We start from the raw sequence: 21,884 nt of genomic DNA on the forward strand, positions 1-21,884 counted from the left end.
GAGATGTGGGTTGTGTATGTAAACTATTTGTTTTTAAATTTACTTTAAGTTTTGTAAGTTATATTATTGTACACAACTGTTTTCGATCCCAAATAAATAAAATAAAAACACTGGTTTTTACACTACACTAGCTATTCTCTGCGGTTTCACCCATTTAAATCCCATTCTTGTGGAAATATTAGGATATTAAGTAGTCTAATATGTCGGTAAGTGGCACAAGTATGCCTCTCTGCCTGAGAGTTACATATTTGTACCTTTTGCCGTGGATACCCTTAAGCCAGGAGCCGTGATAGCTCAGTGGACAAAACCTCTGCCTCTGATTCCAGAGGGTGTGGGTTCGAATCCGGTCCGGGGCATGCACCTCCAACTTTTCAGTTGTGTGCATTTTAAGAAATTAAATATCACGTGTCTCAATAGGTGAAGGAAAACATCGTGAGGAAACCTGCATACCAGAGAATTATCTTGATTCTCTGCGAGTGTGAAGTCTGCCAATCCGCATTAGGCCAGCGTGGAGGACTAATGGCCTTGCCCCTCTCATTCTGAGAGGAGACTCGAGCTCAGCAGTGAGCCGAATATGGGTTGATGACTACCCTTAAGCCATGGTGGCAGTGCTAAAAAAATCACCGAATCATTTCACTATTTGCCTCAGCTGGTGACAGAAGGGCTGGCTCATTTTTTGTGCAAAAGACAGCTGTTTAACGCGGAAATGCAGCCTTTAGTACTGTTGCCATTCCACGTGGACATGATTTGTTAGGATAAGTTAGTCGTCATCAACCCATATTCGGCTCACTGCTGAGCTCGAGTCTCCTCTCAGAATGAGAGGGGTAAGGCCAATAGTCCACCACGCTGGCCTAATGCGGATTGGCAGACTTCACACACGCAGATAATTAAGATAATTCTCTGGTATGCAGTTTTCCTCACAATGTTTTCCTTCACCGATTGAGACACGTGATATTTAATTTCTTAAAATGCACACAACTGAAAAGTTGGAGGTGCATGCTCCGGACCGGATTCGAACCCACACCCTCCGGAATCGAAGGCAGAGGTCATATCCACTGGGCTATCACGGCTCTCCGGATAAATAAGTATAAATAAGTTCCTTATTGTACTGTCTATGTGCTATCATCATCATCATCATTATCAGCCGATGGACGTCCACTGCTGGACATAGGCCTCTTGCATGGACTTCCAAACAAAACGGTCTCTAGCCGCGAGCATCTGCTTCCTGCCACCCGCTTGACGTCCTCGGTCCACCTAGTGCGCTTTCCGATGCGGGGTCGACATTCCAGCACCTTAGTACCCCAACGTCCTTCGTCTCTTCGAACTATGTGCCCTGCCACTTCAGCTTCGCGACTCGCTCAGCTATATCAGGGACTTTGGTTCGTCTGCGGATCTTCTCATTTCTGATTCGATCACGCAGAGAGACCCCAAGCTCGCTCTATGTTTGTGACTCTATCATAGAGACATGATAGAGTAACAAACATCTATACAAACGTTCTCCATCAGTCTGTCAAGACTCAGCATCTCGGGAACACGTATCTAATGAATGTTGAAAAAAAAACTGTCGAAAAAAAAACCTAGTTATACCTAATACAAGTGTTACACATAACATAGCTAAACGATTTATTTATTAACGCAGGAAGTAATTATATAATTATAAAATAATTCTATCCGTACGTTGGCAATGACAAAAACTGCAATCTCGCCTTTTATGTAAAAGGTCCCGGTGTCGATTCCCGATTGGATCATTTTAATTGGCACAGCGCCAGTTCTAACTGGATTTGGTTTGACATTTCTTCTATCTATCAATTAATCTTTTTTTTACATTTAAAGGTCCGTTTATATCTACAGACATTTAGTGTAACAGACACGTGCTGTGACAGACAGAATAATATTCTTCTATACAGTGTTTATTAACGTGTTTATATCTACAGGCAGTCAACGATAGATATAAATACGTCAATAAACACTGTATAGAACAGTGATTCCCAAAGTGGTCTATATCGACCCCTAGGGGTCTATGACAAACTACAAGGGATCTATGTCATCGAAAAAAAAATTGGGGCCCATTAAATGACAATGGTTTCCACGATAGTGGATCATAACACATACACTGATAGTACCTATTTTTACATCATATTATCTTATAATATCAAAACTTATACATTATTTTTAAAGTAACTATGAAGTAAAAAAATATTATATATGTTTATAAAATTGTGTAAGTTGTAGGATACAGAAAATCAATATCAAATAAGGGTCTACCCAACACGTCAAAACATGTCAAGTTAGGGAAATAATAAAAATCTCTGGTATAGAAGAATATTATTTTGTCTGCCACGGCACGTGTCTTGCGCTAAATGTCTGTAGATACAAACGGACCTTTAATCGCTTGCATTTTCCGACTAGCGTGAATCATCACTATCAGCCTGTTTTAATGGCCTACTCCAGGGCCTAGAGCTTCATGCCTCCCTTCCAATTAGGACCTAAGATGATAGTGTTTCACTATCAGCAGGGTTATTATGTCTCCGTGTACCATTCAAATAGGAGTCACTAAGTGATTTTTCATCGTATTTTCTTTTTTGCAATCATCTAATATTGCGTTTTCAACGAAATAACATAATTATGATATGAACTTTACCTACGTAAAGTGGTATTAGTATCGCCATGGAGGTTATATATTTTAGTTTATAGTTATGAAGACGACGATGTTGATTGGTATAGGTATTTATTCACTTTACTGATCGTAACAATTGTAAAAGGATATAAAATAAAAGGTCAACAAATAGATGATGCCATGTGGAATGGTGAAACGGTAAAGATGTAATGAATGGGCGAAACAATATATCCACGCATGCGCGGTCGAGGGAATTCTAAATATGAAATGAATCTGGAATGTGAATGTAGATGGCCTAACCTAAAGTGGGCGAACGAAAGAGTTCGTTCGCCACATTAGTATTGTAGTGGTAGATAGTTTGGCTAATGAAAGTAGAGACGGTTATCGCCCGCCAAAAGTAAAAAAAAAAAACATTTAATCAGATTAAAAAACATGCGTTTTCATAATTTGTTTAGATATTTTTTTTGCTTGGGAATACATTACTAAATATATTTTATGTATTAAACTCAGTTATTCCAATATTTGCACTATAATTCTGAGAATTTCTACTGAGCCTCTCTTAATAGATAAGCTATGGTTAACGCGACCTAGGACATGAACCCACGACCTGCTGAATGGATGGGATATAGCCCAACCACTGGACAACTGGTTAACATTATGAGCGTTAAGTATCATGTCCAAGTAATTTAAAGCAACGACTCAATAGCTCAACGGCACTGCGGTTGGACTCATCGACGAGGGGTGGTGGTTCAATCCCCGCCCTGTTGGATTCCTAATACAGTCTTTCCCGACTAGTTAACCTAAAACATAACCTCTGGATCAATGAAACAGTCATTCAAGGTTCGTTTGTTACGAGTATATGTGTTGGTTAGTTGAGGTTAAATTTAATTGACGTTAACCATAAAATTAGGATAATTTTGAGCTAAAATACGACTATTGGAAACTGTCCATATCCATTTAAAGCTACATAATAAACATAATTATTACGCCAATCAATTTAATGACTACAAATGATATTGGAGCTCTGCAAATAGGTCAGCGAGATAATTTGGGGCGACAATAAAAGTTGGTGTGTACAAAATGTGATTAAATGCAATGTAATTGACTGGCAAGAAGCCACACAACGCACGATATGACGTCTTCTTCGTGGCCTAATCTTGGATATCGAGATATCATCATCAATACATCTACGTACATAAAATATCGTCGCATACAACACATCTATCTATCACCACATCTATAAAGCGAAAGGTACGTAACGATAACTTACGGGAGTATACGGTATACCTGGTATACCGTATCATCATCATCTTCATCATATCAGCCGATGGACGTCCACTGCAGGACATAAGCCTTTTGTAAGGACTTCCAAACATCACGATACTGAGCCACTTGCATCCAGCGAATCCCTGCGACTCGCTTGATGTCGTCAGTCCACCTGGTGGGGGGTCGGCCAACACTGCGCCTACTAGTGCGGAGTCGCCATTCTAGCACTTTGAGACCCCAACGTCCATCGGCTCTTCGAACTATGTACCCCACCTACGGATCTCCTCATTTCTGATTCGATCACGCAGAGATACTTCTAACATAGCTCGTTCCATCGCCCGCTGTGTGACTGTGAGCTATCTTATGAGGCTCACAGTTAGCGACCAAGTCTCGGAACCATAGGTCATCACTGGCAACCGGTATACCGTATATCGGTGGTATACCGTATATCCCCGTAAAAATGTATATGGAGATGATCTTCTTCTTCTTCCTTCTGGGCCGTTTCCGCACTTGGCTATGTCATTGGTCGTTGTACGTGGATCCTTTGGGGTAGGTTCCCGCTGGATTCACTCCATCCAGCGGAGCTCGCTCCAGAAGCTTAGCAGACCGCCCAGGTCGCCGATAGCCTCATGGAGTGTCGCTGAGGAGCCAATGTAGGTTGCTCGTTGTTCCGTTACGCCTCTGCAACTGAGCATAACGTGTAGCGGTGTCTCGTTTTCCTCCATGCGGGCTCTGCACAGAGGACTGCCATATGGAGATGATAATATGATGGATAAATACGGATCTGGTTAAATAACTGGTCTAATAAAAGTATGTTTCTTGAAGAAGAAGAGAAAAATTTAATCACTCTTCTCGGTTCTTTATTAATTATTATCCCCCAAGTTCAGCGATCAATCGAGTCTAATCTATCGAGATGAATATATATTTCATATTTCTTGCTTGAAGTCTCCAGAAAAATCTAAATTGCCGCTATAACACACGCTAAGGTCAGACATCGTATCCTCTAGCTAAAATGACGGCTCGAGGTGAACTTATTAGAATCCAACAAGCTTTTAATGAACCTCTAATTCGCCAGGTTTTACCTCGACCCTATCTAAGTGCGACAGACTAATGTCATGGTCGTATATGTCCAGCATAATTAGAACTTAGCAGCAACGTTCACAGGCAATCAAGTTTGGTTAAAATCACACAGCTCGTGAGCGTGGCATTTCTGATTGAACCAAATTAAAGTGTGATTTGGAATGAAAACTGCCTTGTTGAACCAGCTGAAGCTCTGTGTTTTAGAATCATGAGTTCCTGGATTTAAATCATCGGTCAGGCTGTTCTACCTCGCTTCGAAGCTAAGCCGTCGCTTCTGAGAACTGTCTACTTGAACCAGCGAAAGCTCTGTGAATCATTTTGCCTCAGAGCAAGTCTTGTATAATCTATAATGATATTATAAGTAATGAAGAGTTTGTTTGTTTGGTTTAACTCGCTAATCTCAGGAACTACTGGTCTACTTTGAAAAATTATTTCAATGTTAGATAGCCCATTTATCGACTAAGGCTATAGGTTATATATTATCCCCGCATTCCTACGGGGCAAGCCAAAGTGTCTATACAATCATACAATAGACCACTATTTATCATGGTTACAGCTTGGTTACAGAATTAAGAGGCGTGGACTAAACAAATTACAACTCTCCGAGTACTGAGAAATATCAGCACTGATTGATGAAGCCGTTAGCGAGTCAAGGTTACGGCTGTTATAGGCGAACGTGATGAAATTAATTATGCTCGTGTCTAAATTATTACGTTCAGTTTGGAATTACAGTAAAATTTAAATGTAACTATCTGACCAAGCGTCTATGATAACTAGATATCCATATTTGATGAAGACAGTAAGTTTGTCAGTCTATTTTCTTAACGTAGGTAAGGCAGCCAATTATGGAGTTTTGGGTGTGGAGGATTTGGAAAGACGCGATTACAACTCAACTGCTCAACTAGCAGACTACAGTGGGGGCAGGGTACCCCGAACCTGTCAAGCGGCCCGGCTTTGCGCCAAAACCGGACGCAATGCTATTGCATGAGAATCAAGTTATCAACCTTTTACAGTGTTATTTATTTAAACAATAAACAATTAAATCCCATTTACATGAAAACCTGATTCTAATATTGTCGCAATAACTACCGTAGATTTTTCTAACCGATTAAATATTTCACTCGCTGACATATGTAATAACTTTTTTTAAGAAACAGCCTTTTAATAAGTCAATTATTAAACCAGATCCTTAGTTATACATTATATTACCCTGTCCATACACCTGGGTGCCCTAGGCCGGCGTTGTGTGGGGCGGTGGTCACCCTTTGTTAGTCTATTTTTCTACCATAGGTAAGGTAGTCTATTGTAGAGTTCGGACTAAGGAGGTTTTGGAAAATAGTAGGGTTCAAGGGTCCAGACCTTCAACTGCCCAAGTATAAGAATCGTAAAGTGAAATTTATGTGACTATCGCAGAATCGCGGACTGACAGACGGAAATGGTAAAATTGGTTCCTTGTGGACTACAGAACCCTAAAAAACCAAGCTAAAAGTATATCCAAACAGAAACAGATGTGGGCTAACAAATACAAAATATTTCAACAAACAGATGTGATTTTAAAAAATGCAAAATATTTCAACACAAATACATTTCCTTTTAAAGTTTCCTCCACAAAGCAAGGTCTCATACACGCGGGTTCGGTCTCGTGTGAGATTTGGCAGCTCTCCAGAGATCGGCCTTGATTGCGAGCGAACGATTGCGTGCTTCTTACGTGATCATTGTGGTTAGTGTATTATGGTGTCGGGAGTGTATTTTAAGAAATCAAAGATAAACATTTTCTGAGACAACTTTGTAATGTATGTTTACTAAAACTCAGTTTCATTTCCAGTAATTTTATGTACAGTAAAACAGAAAACTCAATAGATATTTCTATACTGATGTCTGATGGTTTGGTGAGAGTTTAAAAGCTCATTAAGTCCACGCTGAGAAAATTTAAGTCAAAGTCGGGTAGTTACATGATTCACCTCAATAACGCCTAAACGGTAGAATTTGATAAAGAAATAGATAAATTTAAACCTTCATACCACAGAAAATCAATTACATATATCAAATTCTAAATGAATATCTATTTCTGAACCAACAGAATATATTAAAGCACAAAAGTGCATAAAAATTTACAGTAGCAAAGGAATTGCATTGTTGCTTGTGGTTTTTGTTTTATGAATAGGTAACTTCATAAATATGATTAGGCCTGCGCTTGACTACAATCACACCTGATGAAAAGCAGTGATGAGGTCTAAGTGAAAAAGTTCTTGCCTAGAATATGCATATTCTCTCTTGCCTTATGAATATTCTATAAGGTGTTAGGTTGGTACTATGAATATAAGGTTTACAAGTAATTAATATCAAGTTAATTTTCCGTGAGTACGAGTAGCTTCACCTTGATGAGACGATAAGACAATTCATGATTTTGGTTAGGTTTAGAAATTTTTATTACCTGGTAACCCAGTTAGCCACCAGAATCAAGAATTTTCGTAAATGAAAAAGTTGATCGTCCCATCAAGATGAAGCTCACGGATAATTAACTTGATAGTAATCACTTGTAAAGTTCCACGGATCCTAGGCTATACGGCTTATTACCTTTTTTCTATAAAATGTATGACTATAACACTTATTACGAGTACCTTAGTATCCACAAACAAAGCTAGAAGTTCAGTTAAAGTCTTCCTCGAGTGTGTGTTTAAGCGGTATCGAGTACCGACAGCAAACAAAGTGCGATCTGTATTCAGGTCGCGTCTCCCAGACGCTGCTTCCTGTTGCTTATCTGTTCCCATTTCCTACGTCGCCGCCTGCTTGTCTGAGCGTTGAATCAATTATTTAGTACACCTCGGTATCTCTTATATATAATACTAGCTAACGCCGCGCGGTTTCACCCGCGTGGTTCCGTTCCCGTAGGGATACGGGGAAAATATATAGCCTATAGCCTTCCTCGATAAATAAGCTATCCAACAGTGAAGGAATTTTTCAAATCGGACCAGTAGTTCCTGAGATTAGCGCGTTCAATCAAACAACGCTTCAGCTTTATAATATTAGTATAGATAATAAATATATACAGGGTGCTGGGGAGTATTTCCCATAACTTTCGAATTATATTCTTTACCCAAAATTAATTCAAAATGTTTTAGGAACATGTGTTCTAAAATTAATATTTTCGGGGAAAATAATATTTCTTTCGTAAATAAATCTTAAAATTTGTCCCATACGCATCCTTGTCTGAGCGTTGAATCAATTATTTAGTACACCTCGGTATCTCTTATCTATAATATAATAAATATATACAGGGTGCTGGGGAGTATTTCCCATAACTCTCGGGTTATATTCTTTACCAAAAATTAATTCAAAATGTTTTAATTTAATATTTTCGGGGAAAATAATATTTCTTTCGTAAATAGATCTTAAAATTTGTCCCATACGCATCCTTGTAATTATGACGTAGCCAAGCTTTACGTATTTTTAAATGCAAGGAAAGGTAAAGGCGTATATTACATGGATAGTCGGAATTATTTGAATTTCTTTGTATGAAAACATAAAAAGTTTTTATTTTTTAGTTAAAACAATATTAGTTATGCAATTGGGCTCCTATAAGTGGACTCGTGAAGATCTTGAAGTTATGGGAAATATTCCCGAGCACCCTGTATAATATTTATCTATATTTATTTACCTATAAGAGGACTAGCTGACCATGTGAATTTTGTGCTACACGATTATTAGGGTACAAAACAAAAACAAAATATTAATTAGGTATTTTTTTAATTTAATTAGGTAGTTCAACTGCGAAGTTTTGCTTTGCTATGATTTTGCAGGCGGGTCATTTGCTTGTCACACACACTCAATATAAAATATATCAGGCTATATAGCTATACCTATTTTAATATGAAATTTAGGCACCCTGTTTTGTAAATGAAGGATCGTGAACAATAATTAGTCTGGTTGACTGGACTATAGCTTGGCAAGTTCGTTCATAACACTCCCGATGGTCCGCGGAGGCCGGTAGGGGTTAGCGATGCCCCGCGCACGACTTCATACCCGCGCAGTCTTTTTCTATGCCCCGCGCGCACGACTTGACACCCGCGCAATCCCATCCATATTTTTGATGCCAAAAATGTTGGTAATGAAACCTGAAACACCTTAAACCTACCTATAACTATATATATTGAAATAAGCTAGCATTACATTTTCTATTTATAGTTTTCCTTAACGACAAAAATCTAAATTTGTTTAAATATACCTACCGCCATGGCGTGGCGCCATCCCAACTTCCTTATTGGCTCAAAACAAACTATTTGAATAAATAAGCCAGAATCGTTCAGCTAACTCGCTTGTGTTAAATGTAAATATACAAAACAGCAAGTCACATATCAATATTTTTTTTAATCTTCATTAGCTTTCAAATTCTGTTTATATTATAAATACGACAATTTGTATATTTGTTACCCTACTCTTAATCTAATTGTTGGATTTTGACAATATTTGGACTAAAGACTAAAATGAAGAATTCCCGCATGATAGAGAAAATTACAGATTTAAGTGGATTGACGTGATTATAACGAAGAAGTTTGTCTTTTTGACTTTTTAGCTTTCATAGAGTAGGTACCTTGTAATATACTTTATTAAGATTATGATCTAGCCTATTTAGTAGTTAAAATTAAACCTAATCTTATAAACAAATTAATTGAAATATCAAAATATACGAAGAGAATTTAGAAAATTCTCAGGTTTCCTCACGATGTTTTTCCTTCACCGTTTGAGACACGTGATATTCGGCAAGCCTATTTGAAGTAATATTTACAATTACGTTTCATCTTGTTTCAGACAAGTGTTATCTCACATCAAAAACATCCCCGAGCTGATACTCCTCGGGAGCGAATCCCGCACCATGAGGCGGCTGCCAATATTTTCCCTCATGGTGAAGCATCCTCGAGGAACGTTCCTCCATCACAACTTCGTCTGCGCCATACTCAACGATGTCTTCGGGATCCAGGCGAGAGGTGGACTCAACAGCAACTTGAGCTACGGGGCTGATATCCTGGGGATTGATGAGAAGCTTCTCAAGGAGTATGAGAAACTGTTGGATGTGGAAGCGTGAGTATTTTGTATATTGAATCAAAAAGCCATGGTTCCTGCGGAATTTGCTTATGACGGAATGGATGTTTGTTACTATTTCACGGAAAAGCTACTGAATAGTTTTGGCTAAAAATAAGGTAGATTATACCCTGGCTTAATACATAGGCTACTCCTATCTCTCAAAAATCCGTGGTTACTACGGGATTTTTGAAGAACTCCATATGGAATGGTAAACCACATTGTAACGTAACGCGTAATGGCGCCACTCTGTCTGGTTTTTCTTTATCTCAACGGCAGCAAGTTTAAGTTATCACTTGATGATGATATATTGTTTGTTCTTCTATTATCTCATCACCCTGTTGTTGAATGGCTAGACTTCTGTGCCAGGGGTTTGCATCAGCATTGGAGCAGCGTGGGTCAATATTGATTAGCGGGCTAGACAGTAATTGCTGTATAGATATTGTTGGGTAGCACCAACAATTTCCATTAACTTGCTATCCGCAATAAACCAATAAAAGTTCAAGGCTGACTTTACAATATTAGACTTAAAGATTTTAGAGTCAACATCTCCTGAAGATGTTTCAGTTTATTTCTGAACCTACTTTAAAGGTTTTTTGCGGGATCTGTGAGGCACTGCCATTTCTGGCTAAATATAACTTTAATTTCCTTGATTAAAATATCAGTTAAAACCCGTTTGGTACTGAAAAGACCTATTCGTATTCTGATTTTTAAACTATTGCTGAAGTTGATTTAACTTTTGTTATTCTTATTAAATTGCAGACAAAAAGAAATAGCAAGAGTTCGCAAAATTAGTGTTGTGAAATCACCAGAAATACCAATACACAATGAGCATCTCAGACCGGGCTTCTGTAGAGTCTCTCTGCCTTTCTTCATGTCAGAGAACGAACTGGCATTCGTCTTGGAAGCCCTCAAAATGGTAGCTACTGAAGGCTGGAAGATATTACCACAGTACGTCGTCAATTCGGAAACAGGCCAATGGAAACACCATGCGTGCTCTGTTCTTAGAGATAAGAAATCGTTGTACTCGTTGAGGTTCCATGATGGGCAGATAACAGCACATGAGAGGCGAATTTCGGGTAAGAATTTTCTTTCAATATTTGGTTTTTGGCTACTATAAATACTTTTATTTACGTATCGTAAGAAGATAAATCTGTACGATTGGTACATTTAAGCAAGTAGTATGCAAAGAACAAAACATAGTATGCACATTAGACACACCAATCAACTGCTTGGATTTTTTTCTGCTAGTGGGTTTCTTTAAAGATAACTCAAAAAATAATGGACTGATTTTGGCAAGTAGGTTTTCCTAAGTTAGTAACATCGTTTTCATAATTAATAGATCAATATTTATTATACATACTCGAGAATAATAGAGGTTAATATTATAAGTTATTTGTCAATTTTTTCAGCTGGTATACTTTAGCGTTTTGTTTCATTAAGACTAAATTTAACATATGGTATCTTGATGATGGAACTATTGGAGGCAACGTGATTGATGTCTTAAAAGATCTTAACGAAGTTAAGCAAAAATTTAGTCAAATTGGTTTAGAATTAAATTACTCGAAATGTGAATTATTTTTCACGGAAAGACTGTCGCAAGAACGACAATTACTGGCTTTTGAATTATTTAATAGAATTGTTCCCAATATTAAAATAGTTAACAAGCAATCACTTTGCCTACTTGGTGCTCCTCTTTATGACGAAGCCATTCAACCCAATTTGGATCAAAAACTCAAAACATTTTCGGCTAATACAGACAAATTGGGCTCTCTAAATTCTCACATAGCTTTTTCGATTCTAAAACATTGCCTTTTTGTACCTAAATTAATGTACGTTCTACGTTCTAGCCCAATTTGGAAATTTCCTGGTCAACTCGAAAATATGGATGCCACCTTACGAATCACACTTGAAAAAATTCTAAATTTGCATTTTGATGATCAGTCTTGGAACCAAGCTACTTTACCGGTCAAATACGGTGGCATCGGCTTGCGAAAAATTTCTAGTGTTGCTCTTCCGGCTTTTCTTTCCTCTGTGCATAGTATAAAAGAGCTCAGTTCTCGTATTCTTAATTCCAATTCAGTTTGCATAACCTATGCCACAGAGGCTCTAGAGAGTTGGAAGGTCAGATGTCCCAACGTTGACATCCCAAAGGAACGTACTACACAAAAACTTTGGGATGCTCCATTGGTTCAGCTGACACATGAAAATTTAGTTCAAAATCTTACAAGTGCTGTAGATAGAGCCAGGCTTCTAGCATTATCCGAAAAGGAATCTGGGTATTGGCTCCATGCCTTGCCATCGAAAAATCTTGGCACTTTATTAGACAACGAAAGTTTTCGTGTGGCTCTAGGACTCAGATTGGGTACACCATTGTGTTTAGAGCACAAATGTCCATGTGGGAAAGAGGTGAGTAAATTTGGAATCCACGGGCTTTCATGCCAAAGGAGTGGCGGTAGGCTATTTCGGCATGGCTCTCTTAATGACATAATAAAAAGGGCTCTTGCCACCATAAATATTCCTGCGCTAATCGAGCCGTTAGGAATCAGTCGGGATGATGGCAAGAGACCTGATGGATTGACGCTGGTTCCCTGGGAAATGGGGCGGGCCCTAATGTGGGACGCTACATGCGTCGACACATTAGCACCGTGTCATATCAGGGAGACAGAATCAAGACCGGGAGCTGCAGCAGAAAAAGCTGAAACCGGTAAGTGGCTCAAGTATGCCTCTCTGACAGAGAGTTACATATTTGTACCTTTTGCCGTGGAGACCCTTGGGCCATGGAGTCGCAGTGCCAAAAAATTTTTCCGTACTATTTCACCGCGGCTTGTTGCCTCGACTGGTGACAGAAGGGCTGGCTCATTTTTTGCGCAAAGGATCAGCCTGGCTGTCCAGCGCGGAAATGCAGCCAGTATTCTTGCCACCATTCCACGTGGGCATGATTTGTATAGTTATTAGGATAAGTTAGCTTAAGTTCCTTATTGTATTCTTTCTTAAGACTAATAAAAGGTCAAAAATCAAAATCAAAATTCATTCATTTGAAAAAGGGTTGGTATCCGAAAACACTTTTGAAACGTTTGAAGAACCAGAAATAAACTCAACAGTTGCTCTTTTAAAAAAAAAACACAGTATTATAATAAACAATAAATGGTTAAATCAATAGCTAACGTATGATTAATTCTGTATTTACAGGTCCTGGAATATTTCCACACACGCACACGGAATGTTTGCAAACGGCGAGGAATCTGTTTAATAGAGCCAGAAAATTGGCAATGAAATGTTCAACAGCGGAACCCGAAGTCGGTTTCAATCCAAAAATAGATTATTTAAGATGGTTTATGTTGCCAAAGGAAGCACACGATCTACTGTTGGGCAAATCTGCTAATGTCAAACATATTGTACCGTTTGATCCCTCCGGTTATACAGGGGCAAGAAAGAGCTTAAACAATGTATCTAGTAGATCTTCCAACACCTCATCACCCATTTTAGGTTCCTCAGCAAGACATTTAAGTCTATCAGCTATTGATGATTGTCACTTGTTTAGATTGAATCAAAAAAAAAAGTTCTACTCGAGAGAATGTAGTTTGAAAGAAATGTCGAAAGAGGAGGCCACTAAACTTACGCCTCACCCTGTGCAATTTGCAGTTGGTGAATCAGTATCCCCTTTGCGTATAGTTCCCCAAAATACAAAACCACTCATGAGATTAAGGTGCTACTCTTTAGGATCAGATATACCACAGGTGCCGTTAAGTGCTCAAGCGAAAATGAATCTTGGACTCAAGGAAGCGAGTCCAAATAACACAGAAAAAGTGAGCAGCTTTTGTCATTGTGGCAGTCAAACTGATTTGCCTTCCCTGGATGACGTTATAATATCAACCAATAAAAAAGGTTCATATAGTACGCAAAGCAGTACCTCAATATCGGATTGCAGCCAAATAGGTCGCTCATCACCCACTCCTTCAATCACATCTCACACTTCTGAAGACATTCAAGCGTATGTTAAAGAGATGACAAAAGAAATAGCAACGGAGATCAAATCGGAAATCCGGGAAGTGATCTCCAAAGTAGACGACATTTTAGAAAATTCCGATTCCCTCGAACAGTCTAATTTAAGTATGACGTCACAGTCTAGTCAGAGTGATAGGAATTCTGTGTCAGTTATAGATGTAGCAGAGTATTTAATGGGGGTGTCCAAAGAAATGGCTTCGGAGGTGAAACACGAAATCCGAGAGATGGTTAACAGAGTTGATGAAATGATTTCTCCAGAACTCACTGGGGCGGGTTCGAGAAGAAGTTCTCCTCCTCAGCCTGTAAGAAAAAGAATAGGGTCTGGTCCTGAATTAGGTTTGGATTTGAATAGAGTGAATTCTTCGCAGCAGTTAAAGAAATGCTCGACTAGTCCAGTACTCCAAACACAGTATGACGAGGAAGAAAGGGTATGCAAGAGATCTCCGACCACACAATCACCTAAATCAACACAATGTACACCTTTACACGAAGCATCAGGACCTAATAGCATATCATTTAACTCCAGCGAAACATCCACACCAGATACCATAATTCAAGTAGTAACTACTAACCAAAATTCCCCTGTCCTTCCCAAATCTTTAAGCTCAAATAAATTGTCAGATGACGAAGTTAGTTGTACAGATGTAATTTGTAGACACTGTTGTATTAAGAAGACTTGGTGCCAAAATACTTCGGTCAGTTCTCAAGACAGCGGGATCAATATGAACTTCACTGACAACGACTCGTATCTAGATTATGGTGAGAACTTTTTACACAGATAATAATTATGTTAATAAGACGATACTAGTCATTACGACGTGATTGTAAACGTAACATGAAATTCTAAAATCTTGTTCAAAGCTCTTTGATTTGCAATAAGTAGAGTTTTCTTGCATAAGATTCTGAACCCAATTAGAATTAGAAGAGCATGTAGGACATTTGTGGCACTACTTTTACCACCTATCGGTATCGTGGTATTCATTTTTAAAGACCATGGTTATTGTTAAAGTTATTGGCACATGAAGTGTAATGCCCAATGCCTTACGTTAACAAATGGTCTTTAGAACATTTTCGCTTGCTCTTGTGGGTAAAAGTCAGTTACATGAGTAGGTGATGTTTTTTCGCCTAAGATTGGATCGATCAGGATGAATACCTCTTATTTTCTTTAAACATACCTAGATGACATTCCGTTTCATCCGATACAGTTACCTTTTTTTATTTTTTTCTCGCTGGGAAATGCTTTTACGAAGGTGTCGCGTAAGAGACTCCTCCGCGGCACTCTCAGAAGACTATGTGGGACTCGCCGGGACCAGGACCAGTATACCCAGCCACCAGTATACCCACTAAAGCCCAGCGCGACCCTCCGCATCTTAAATAAAGCAACAACGGATCGAATGGGACAATCCACAATCCACATTGCTGCTTCAGACGTATCCGATACAGTTGCCTACCTCATCAACCGTATGAGAATTTTATTGATTCGCATACGGTTTATGAGATCTTGATAGTGCTGGTCAACCCAAAATGTAACTGGACTTTATAATAACCACTAAAATAATTATTTGTTTGAATTCCATTGAACGGTTACAGTAAAATGGCGAACTTCTTCAGATCCGACGACCAACAAAGTGCGCAAGCTACAGGGCAGACTGCGCATGTGCCATAGACACGAGAAGAGTGAAGTGCCCGACATCATCGAAGGTGTACCGGTCTGTAACGCTGACCAGACGCGGTCGTACAAGACGTTCAGTGAAACGGATCCTGGACGAGTCGTCTTCCAAATACCGGATGATGAGAGACAAAACCGGTAAGTATGATTATACATGGTGTCCCGAAATTAATGGATAATACGCAAATGGTAGATACACCACCTATTTATCTAAAACTAATTTGAATAGTTTTCCAACAATCACTAAGGTGACAAAGTTATATTTTTTTTAAATGCATTGCTAATTTAATCCGCAATGTATAACAAAAATCAGATCTTTAAAATCTTCATTACAACAGCTACAGCATTGAAAAAACTGATTCAAGAAAGAAAAAAATTAAAAATCCGGTAAAAAAATATAACTTGGTCATCCTAGGGATTTTTGACATTTTAAGAAATGAATATCACCTGTCTCAAACAGTGAAGGTAAAACATCGTGACGAAACCTGCATAGGTACCTGAGAATTTCCTTAATTCTCTAAGTGCGAAGTCTGCCAGTCCGCATTTTGCGAGCGTGGTGGACTATTAGCTTAACCCCTCTCATTGTGAGGGATTTATGCTCAACGGTAAGCCAAATATGGTTTGATGATGATGATTAATGTTAACTCCAGCAACACCACGTCTGCAACGGACTCCAAGAGGTCCAGCAGATCGTCCAACGCGTCGTCCAGCTGTTCTGACCGCAGTTCCAGGTCCAGCGGCTACGGTACTGATGGACAAAGGACTTCTAATGATGAACAGTTCTACGACCGGAGGTTAGTCTGAGCGTTGTTATTTTTTGTTACAAATGAACTTATTCTAACTAACTATACCCAACACCAGGAAAATCCCGTTTCTGTTCAAATATTGGGTTAAAAGTAAACTATATTTTATATATAGTGGATGTCATTAACGATATGTGATGATGGATGTGTGTAACGCTCATGTTTCGCTCTACCCAGTAATAGTTGAGAACGCTGCACTCAAAATTGTTGACCAGGTCCAGTTAGGTAGGTACCCTTTTCGAGAAAGAGGTGAACCGCTGAATCCTACTAGGGTGGGCAGCATGCGGGAAAACTCCGCGATATATTTTCGTCTCTGAAGACAAAAGTCTCCGAACAGTGCGTGTTGCCAGTGATGACCTAAGGTTCCGAGACTTGATCGCTAACTATCATCATCATCATATCAGCCGATGGACATCCACTGCAGGAGATAGGCCTTTTGTAGGGACTTCCAAACATCACGATACTGAGCCACTTGCATCCAGCGAATCCCTGCGACTCGCTTGATGTCGTCAGTCCACCTGGTGGGAGGTCGGCCAACATTGCGCTTACTAGTGCGGGGTCGCCATTCCAGCACTTTGGGACGTCCATCGGCTCTTCGAACTATGTGCCCCGCCCATTGCCATTTCAGCTTCGCGACTCGTTGAGCTTTGTCGGTGACTTTGGTTTTTCTCCGGATCTACTCATTTCCTACCTATTCACAGTGAGTCGGAATGCCGCTTCAAGGCGGACTGCTGTTGGGAGGAGGAGCCGGACGACAGCAGCGCTTGCAGCGACACCTCACTCACCGACTTCACTTTCGACGACGAGGGCAAGTGGCACTGCCCGCCGAAGGACGTTTGGAAAGCTACTGTTGAGGTAAACAAACCTCGGTGGCCTATTTGAAGGCTGGGGTCATTGCCCCGGGCGCCATAGCGCTACGTCGGCGGTTTAATTCCTCTTTGGACTGCTCTTTCAGCTTCCGTTTTCCCCATCACCTACAATATGGGTATCTTCAAGTCAAGAGTGAATAGACATCTTCTAGGCAAGCGCGTTCCACCATAGGCTTCATCATCGCTTATCATCAGGCATGATTGCTGCTAAGCGCTTGATTATACAAAAAAAAGACATACGCACGAATTTAAGAAGTAAACGTAAACTTTTAGCGTTTTCTATTCTGTTGGCATACGAAAGTGGGAGGAAAGGCCACGATTTGTTGCTAAAATGAAAAATTGAAGCTGGCTCTTCAATGCCTACCGTAATTTTGGGCTCGCTCGCTTGATCATTTTATCTGCACTTCGGAAGAAGAACAAATGGCTTATAAAGAAAAAAAAAAAAAAATATGTAATAATCAAACAAAGAGAGGGGGCGGGGAGGGGGGGGGGTTGGCGTTAAGGATTTTTCCAATTAGCCTATATTGAGAGGTAATAATGTTTGTCAGCTCATACTCCTACCATAGGTAAGCCCCATACCATACTATACCATAGATAGTAGACAACTATGCAGTATAAGCTGTGGTGGCTTTGGAAGAGCTTCAAGCAAGGATCAAACGTAATTTTATGATATTGTTTGTATTTTCCCTGAAATAATAATATGAGAAATTGTTTCCCCAGAAGGTAGTCACGAAGCTTCGTGTCAACAATTTTGAAAACTACTAATAGTTTTTAGAGAATTTCGGGAAGAATTGCATATTAATTTTGTAATTATTTTAACCAATTTCAGACTATTCAAGAATACAACATGGTCAGACCGGGGGACAAAGTCTTGATCTGCGTGTCCGGGAGTCGGGACTCGATAGCGTTGCTCCACACCATGCATCAGTACCAGTTCTACGCCAGGTCCAAGGGAATACACTTTAGCATAGGTAAGAGTAGGGTGTTTTACTACATTTAAATATCTTGAATTTTATGAGACTTTTGAGCATTTTAGAGCTCGGCAGCGCCGCACAGATATCCGAAATTAATTATCCCACTAGGTGGACTGAAGACATCAAGCGGGTTGCTGGCAGCCGCTGGATGCTGGCGGCTCGAGACTGTTGTGCTTGGAGGTCCATGCAAGAGGCCTATATCCAGCAGTCTACGACCATCGACTAATAAAGGAGATAATGATGAAAACACAATTGACCACTACCCTGTTCACGAACAAAGAACCTAAGCACCAAGAATCTTTAAAATTGATATCCAAGCATGCATTAAAGGAATTCAAAGTTCCCGGGCATAATACGGGGATAAAATATATCCTATTTTCATCAGGGATAATATGGGGTTGTAATGATGAAGGAGCTTTTTAAATCAGTCCAGCAGTTTCAAGGTCATTGCAAACAAACAAACAAACAATCAAAATCTTTTTTCTTTATAATATTAGTATAGACTGTCAGTCTATTGATAGTTTTTAGTCTGGTTGTCTTAATAACTCATTTATTTGCAGGCGCACTCTTTATACACGAGCCTCAGACAGATGTGGACCCTCTACATGTGATGGCGTATTGCAGAACTCTGGGAGTCAAGTTTATTTACCAGGACAAATTGAACCACGATGAGATTGAGAGTAAGTATACTGGTACTTCCTGTTATTTTAAAAATATAAGTTCCCTCGATAATGCGGGTATCAAATAAAAGGCAGTTGCTGTAAACCAGAGCCGGTTTCTAAACATTAACCTAAAGATCAAATTGAAAACATATAAGCTGATGGTTTTTTACTTTTAAATGTCACCTGCTTTTTCTCTGCAATAGGATAAAAGAGACATCGATATTATCCCTATTGGGTTATTGCTCTTCTCGAGATATGTCGTGCAACTCTTCTTTGCACCTTGAAAGGTGCTGGAATGTCAACTCCGCACTCCAAATGGACTGACGACATCAAGCGAGTCGCGGAAATTCGTTGGATGCAGGTGGCTCAGTATCGTTATGTTTGGAAGTACCTACAAAAAGCCTACGTCCTGCAGTGAAAGTCCATCGGCTGATATGATGATGATGATGACTCATCTCATCATCATCATGGTTTTAACAATTATTTTTAGTTTGGTTTTTGGTTTTAGTTTAGTTTTATGTCGCTATGTGACTACGCAGTTCCGTGGTGTCATTTGGTTCAAGGTTGCCAGCTGTAAATCAGCGCTGTATGTCCAATATTTCCTTGGTACATGCAGCACAATGCTGAGCTGGATCCTTTTTCAAGGTTGTGCCAAATATGACATAGTGGTGTTCTGATGCTTAGACTAAGCGGTTTGAGTATTAGGCACTACAATTATTGTATTAAGTGACACAATTTTTTAAATAAATGTCTTTTCTTTCTTCTTTCTTTCTTTCTTTTACCTTAGACCAGCTCGTCTCATCTCAGTTATGTTCTTTTTAGGACAAAATAGCGGACCTAAAAGCCCAGAACTCCACCGCTGGTCCTCACACGCGGTCCGACGGCGCATGTACAACGCAGCAGCTGCACATGGATACGGGGTTGCCGCTATAGCTCAAAACTTGGACCATGCTGCTAAAGCGTTCCTTGCTAGTGCACTGTATGGTGGCGCTTTGAGGAGCATTAAAGCGCACTATCGAGTCAGGTGAGATTAAACCTCCAAGGGTCAAGGAGGTAATTGCGTAACTTGACAGCAAATTCATTCCATTACTTGTCTTAGTGACAGTTTTTTTACTACTTTCCGTTTGACAACTCTGAGCCAACGCTCAGAGTTGTCAAACGGATCCGAAGAAGTTACACAATTACCTACTTTATCAGTGAAAGATCCAAGTTAGCATACAGCTTTAACGTTAATTTGATATCGCAAAACTTGGACCATGTAACCAAACCGAGTGCATTAACGAGTAAAATGAGATTCCAACACTGGTGGTGCTTTGAGGAGCATTCTCCTATTTTATATATTATTAAAAGCTATGACATTGCTGTGATAGCTCAAAACATAGACCACATACACTGCCAAGGCGTTCGCTGTACGAATTGGGCAGTAGATCACAGATTAGTAAAGGTCAATGTCGATGTTGCTCTAAAAGTTATATTTGTGTCGGTCGGGACAAAAGGAATCCTAAGTTTTCTTTACACTGTGTTTTTAAATCTGATTTTTGAAGTAATCAAATGTTACCTTTCCAGAGAACACAACATCCGTATCATTCGGCCATTCATATACGTCCGAGCGCGTTCCCTAGAAGCGTTCGGATGGTCGCGCGCGCTACCGCATTTTGGGCACCACGCGCCCGAGTCACCGCCCACTGATACTGATGAAAGGTAAGGGGGTTTCGATGAAAGCTAGAGGGCTTTTGATGAAAGATAAGAAAGCTCCCATGAAAGATAAGGAAGCTTCGATAAAAGATAAGGAAGCTCGAGGAAAGGTAAGAGAGCTATGATGCGATAAATTAGAAAGGCTATACAATATATGCAAAGAAGATCTATGAGTTGCAGCAAGATGTATAATAAGGAGGGTTTTGTCTTAACATTTCTCTCACATAGGTACTTAACGACTTCCCGCTGAATTGCCTATGTCTGCGATATCATCTGATGTTAAATGACAATGAAGTTTGAATTGTAGCTGATTTAACATATATCATCATCATCGACATTATCAAACCTTTGGCTCACTGTGAGCTCGAAACTCCTCTCAGAATGAGAGGGATTAGGCCAATAGTCCGCCACGCTGGCCTAATGCGGATTGGCAGCCTTCACACACGCAGAGAATTAAGAAAATTCTCTGGTATACAGGTTCCTTCACCGTTTGAGACACGTGATATTTAATTTCTTAAAATGACACACCCTCTGGAATCGGAGGCGGAGGTCATATCCACTTGGCAATCAGGGCTCTCAAAAGATATATTGCACACGTTTTTATAATTTACTGCCACATGAAATCACGTGCATGTCTCTCGATAAGTTCAAAGTTTTTATTAAACGCGAGCAACAAAAAAAATATAGTGGTAAGGATTATTTAGACGATAAAAATGCTTGGCATTGAATTGCACTATATGATTGTGTGCTTAGTTCTAGATAAATTTGTAAAATAATGACAAACAAAACATAAACCTGAGTTTGTTGTGGACTCTTCTCGGACCAAGGCACTTTTGGGACCCTCGTTACTTTAATTTTAAGTTTTCGACCAATAGGCTACTTGCCTCTTTTGTAAACAGTGTTTAAACTGAATTATGGAAGTATTATAAGCTATATTTTATTTTGTACCGTCAATAATAACCAGTAAAAAATTTTATATAAATGAAAAAATATCTACGAAAATTTTTTGCCGCCGAAACACAATACATTAGCAAGTGACGTCATTCATAGAGATTACAGCATAATTGGCGTTTGCAGGGATGTGATATATCACGTCACCGCAAGCGCCAATCAAAAACCGATGCCTTGTAGCGAATGACGTCACAGTTTATGATTGATTACG

The 21,884-nt window shown here is 39.5% G+C and overlaps 1 protein-coding gene across 2 annotated transcripts in view; it reads left to right on the plus strand.

Annotated features, from left to right (window-relative positions):
• The window catches only part of LOC112049140 (uncharacterized), a 114,020-nt gene that overhangs the window by 88,407 nt on the left and 3,729 nt on the right, over positions 1-21,884 (plus strand). Inside the window, exons 6-15 of one of the 2 annotated variants that reach the window (XM_052888575.1) lie at positions 9,773-10,042; positions 10,805-11,121; positions 13,235-14,809; positions 15,641-15,857; positions 16,370-16,513; positions 17,224-17,377; positions 18,221-18,362; positions 18,926-19,045; positions 19,850-20,051; positions 20,594-20,728. In XM_052888575.1, the coding sequence (XP_052744535.1) occupies positions 9,773-10,042; positions 10,805-11,121; positions 13,235-14,809; positions 15,641-15,857; positions 16,370-16,513; positions 17,224-17,377; positions 18,221-18,362; positions 18,926-19,045; positions 19,850-20,051; positions 20,594-20,728 (3,276 nt within the window). The remainder of the gene's footprint in view (positions 1-9,772; positions 10,043-10,804; positions 11,122-13,234; positions 14,810-15,640; positions 15,858-16,369; positions 16,514-17,223; positions 17,378-18,220; positions 18,363-18,925; positions 19,046-19,849; positions 20,052-20,593; positions 20,729-21,884) is intronic. The other variant, XM_052888576.1, reaches the window with a different exon arrangement.

This window comes from Bicyclus anynana, chromosome 23 (assembly GCF_947172395.1).
Source record: "Bicyclus anynana chromosome 23, ilBicAnyn1.1, whole genome shotgun sequence".
Classification (NCBI taxonomy): Eukaryota; Metazoa; Arthropoda; class Insecta; order Lepidoptera; family Nymphalidae; genus Bicyclus; species Bicyclus anynana.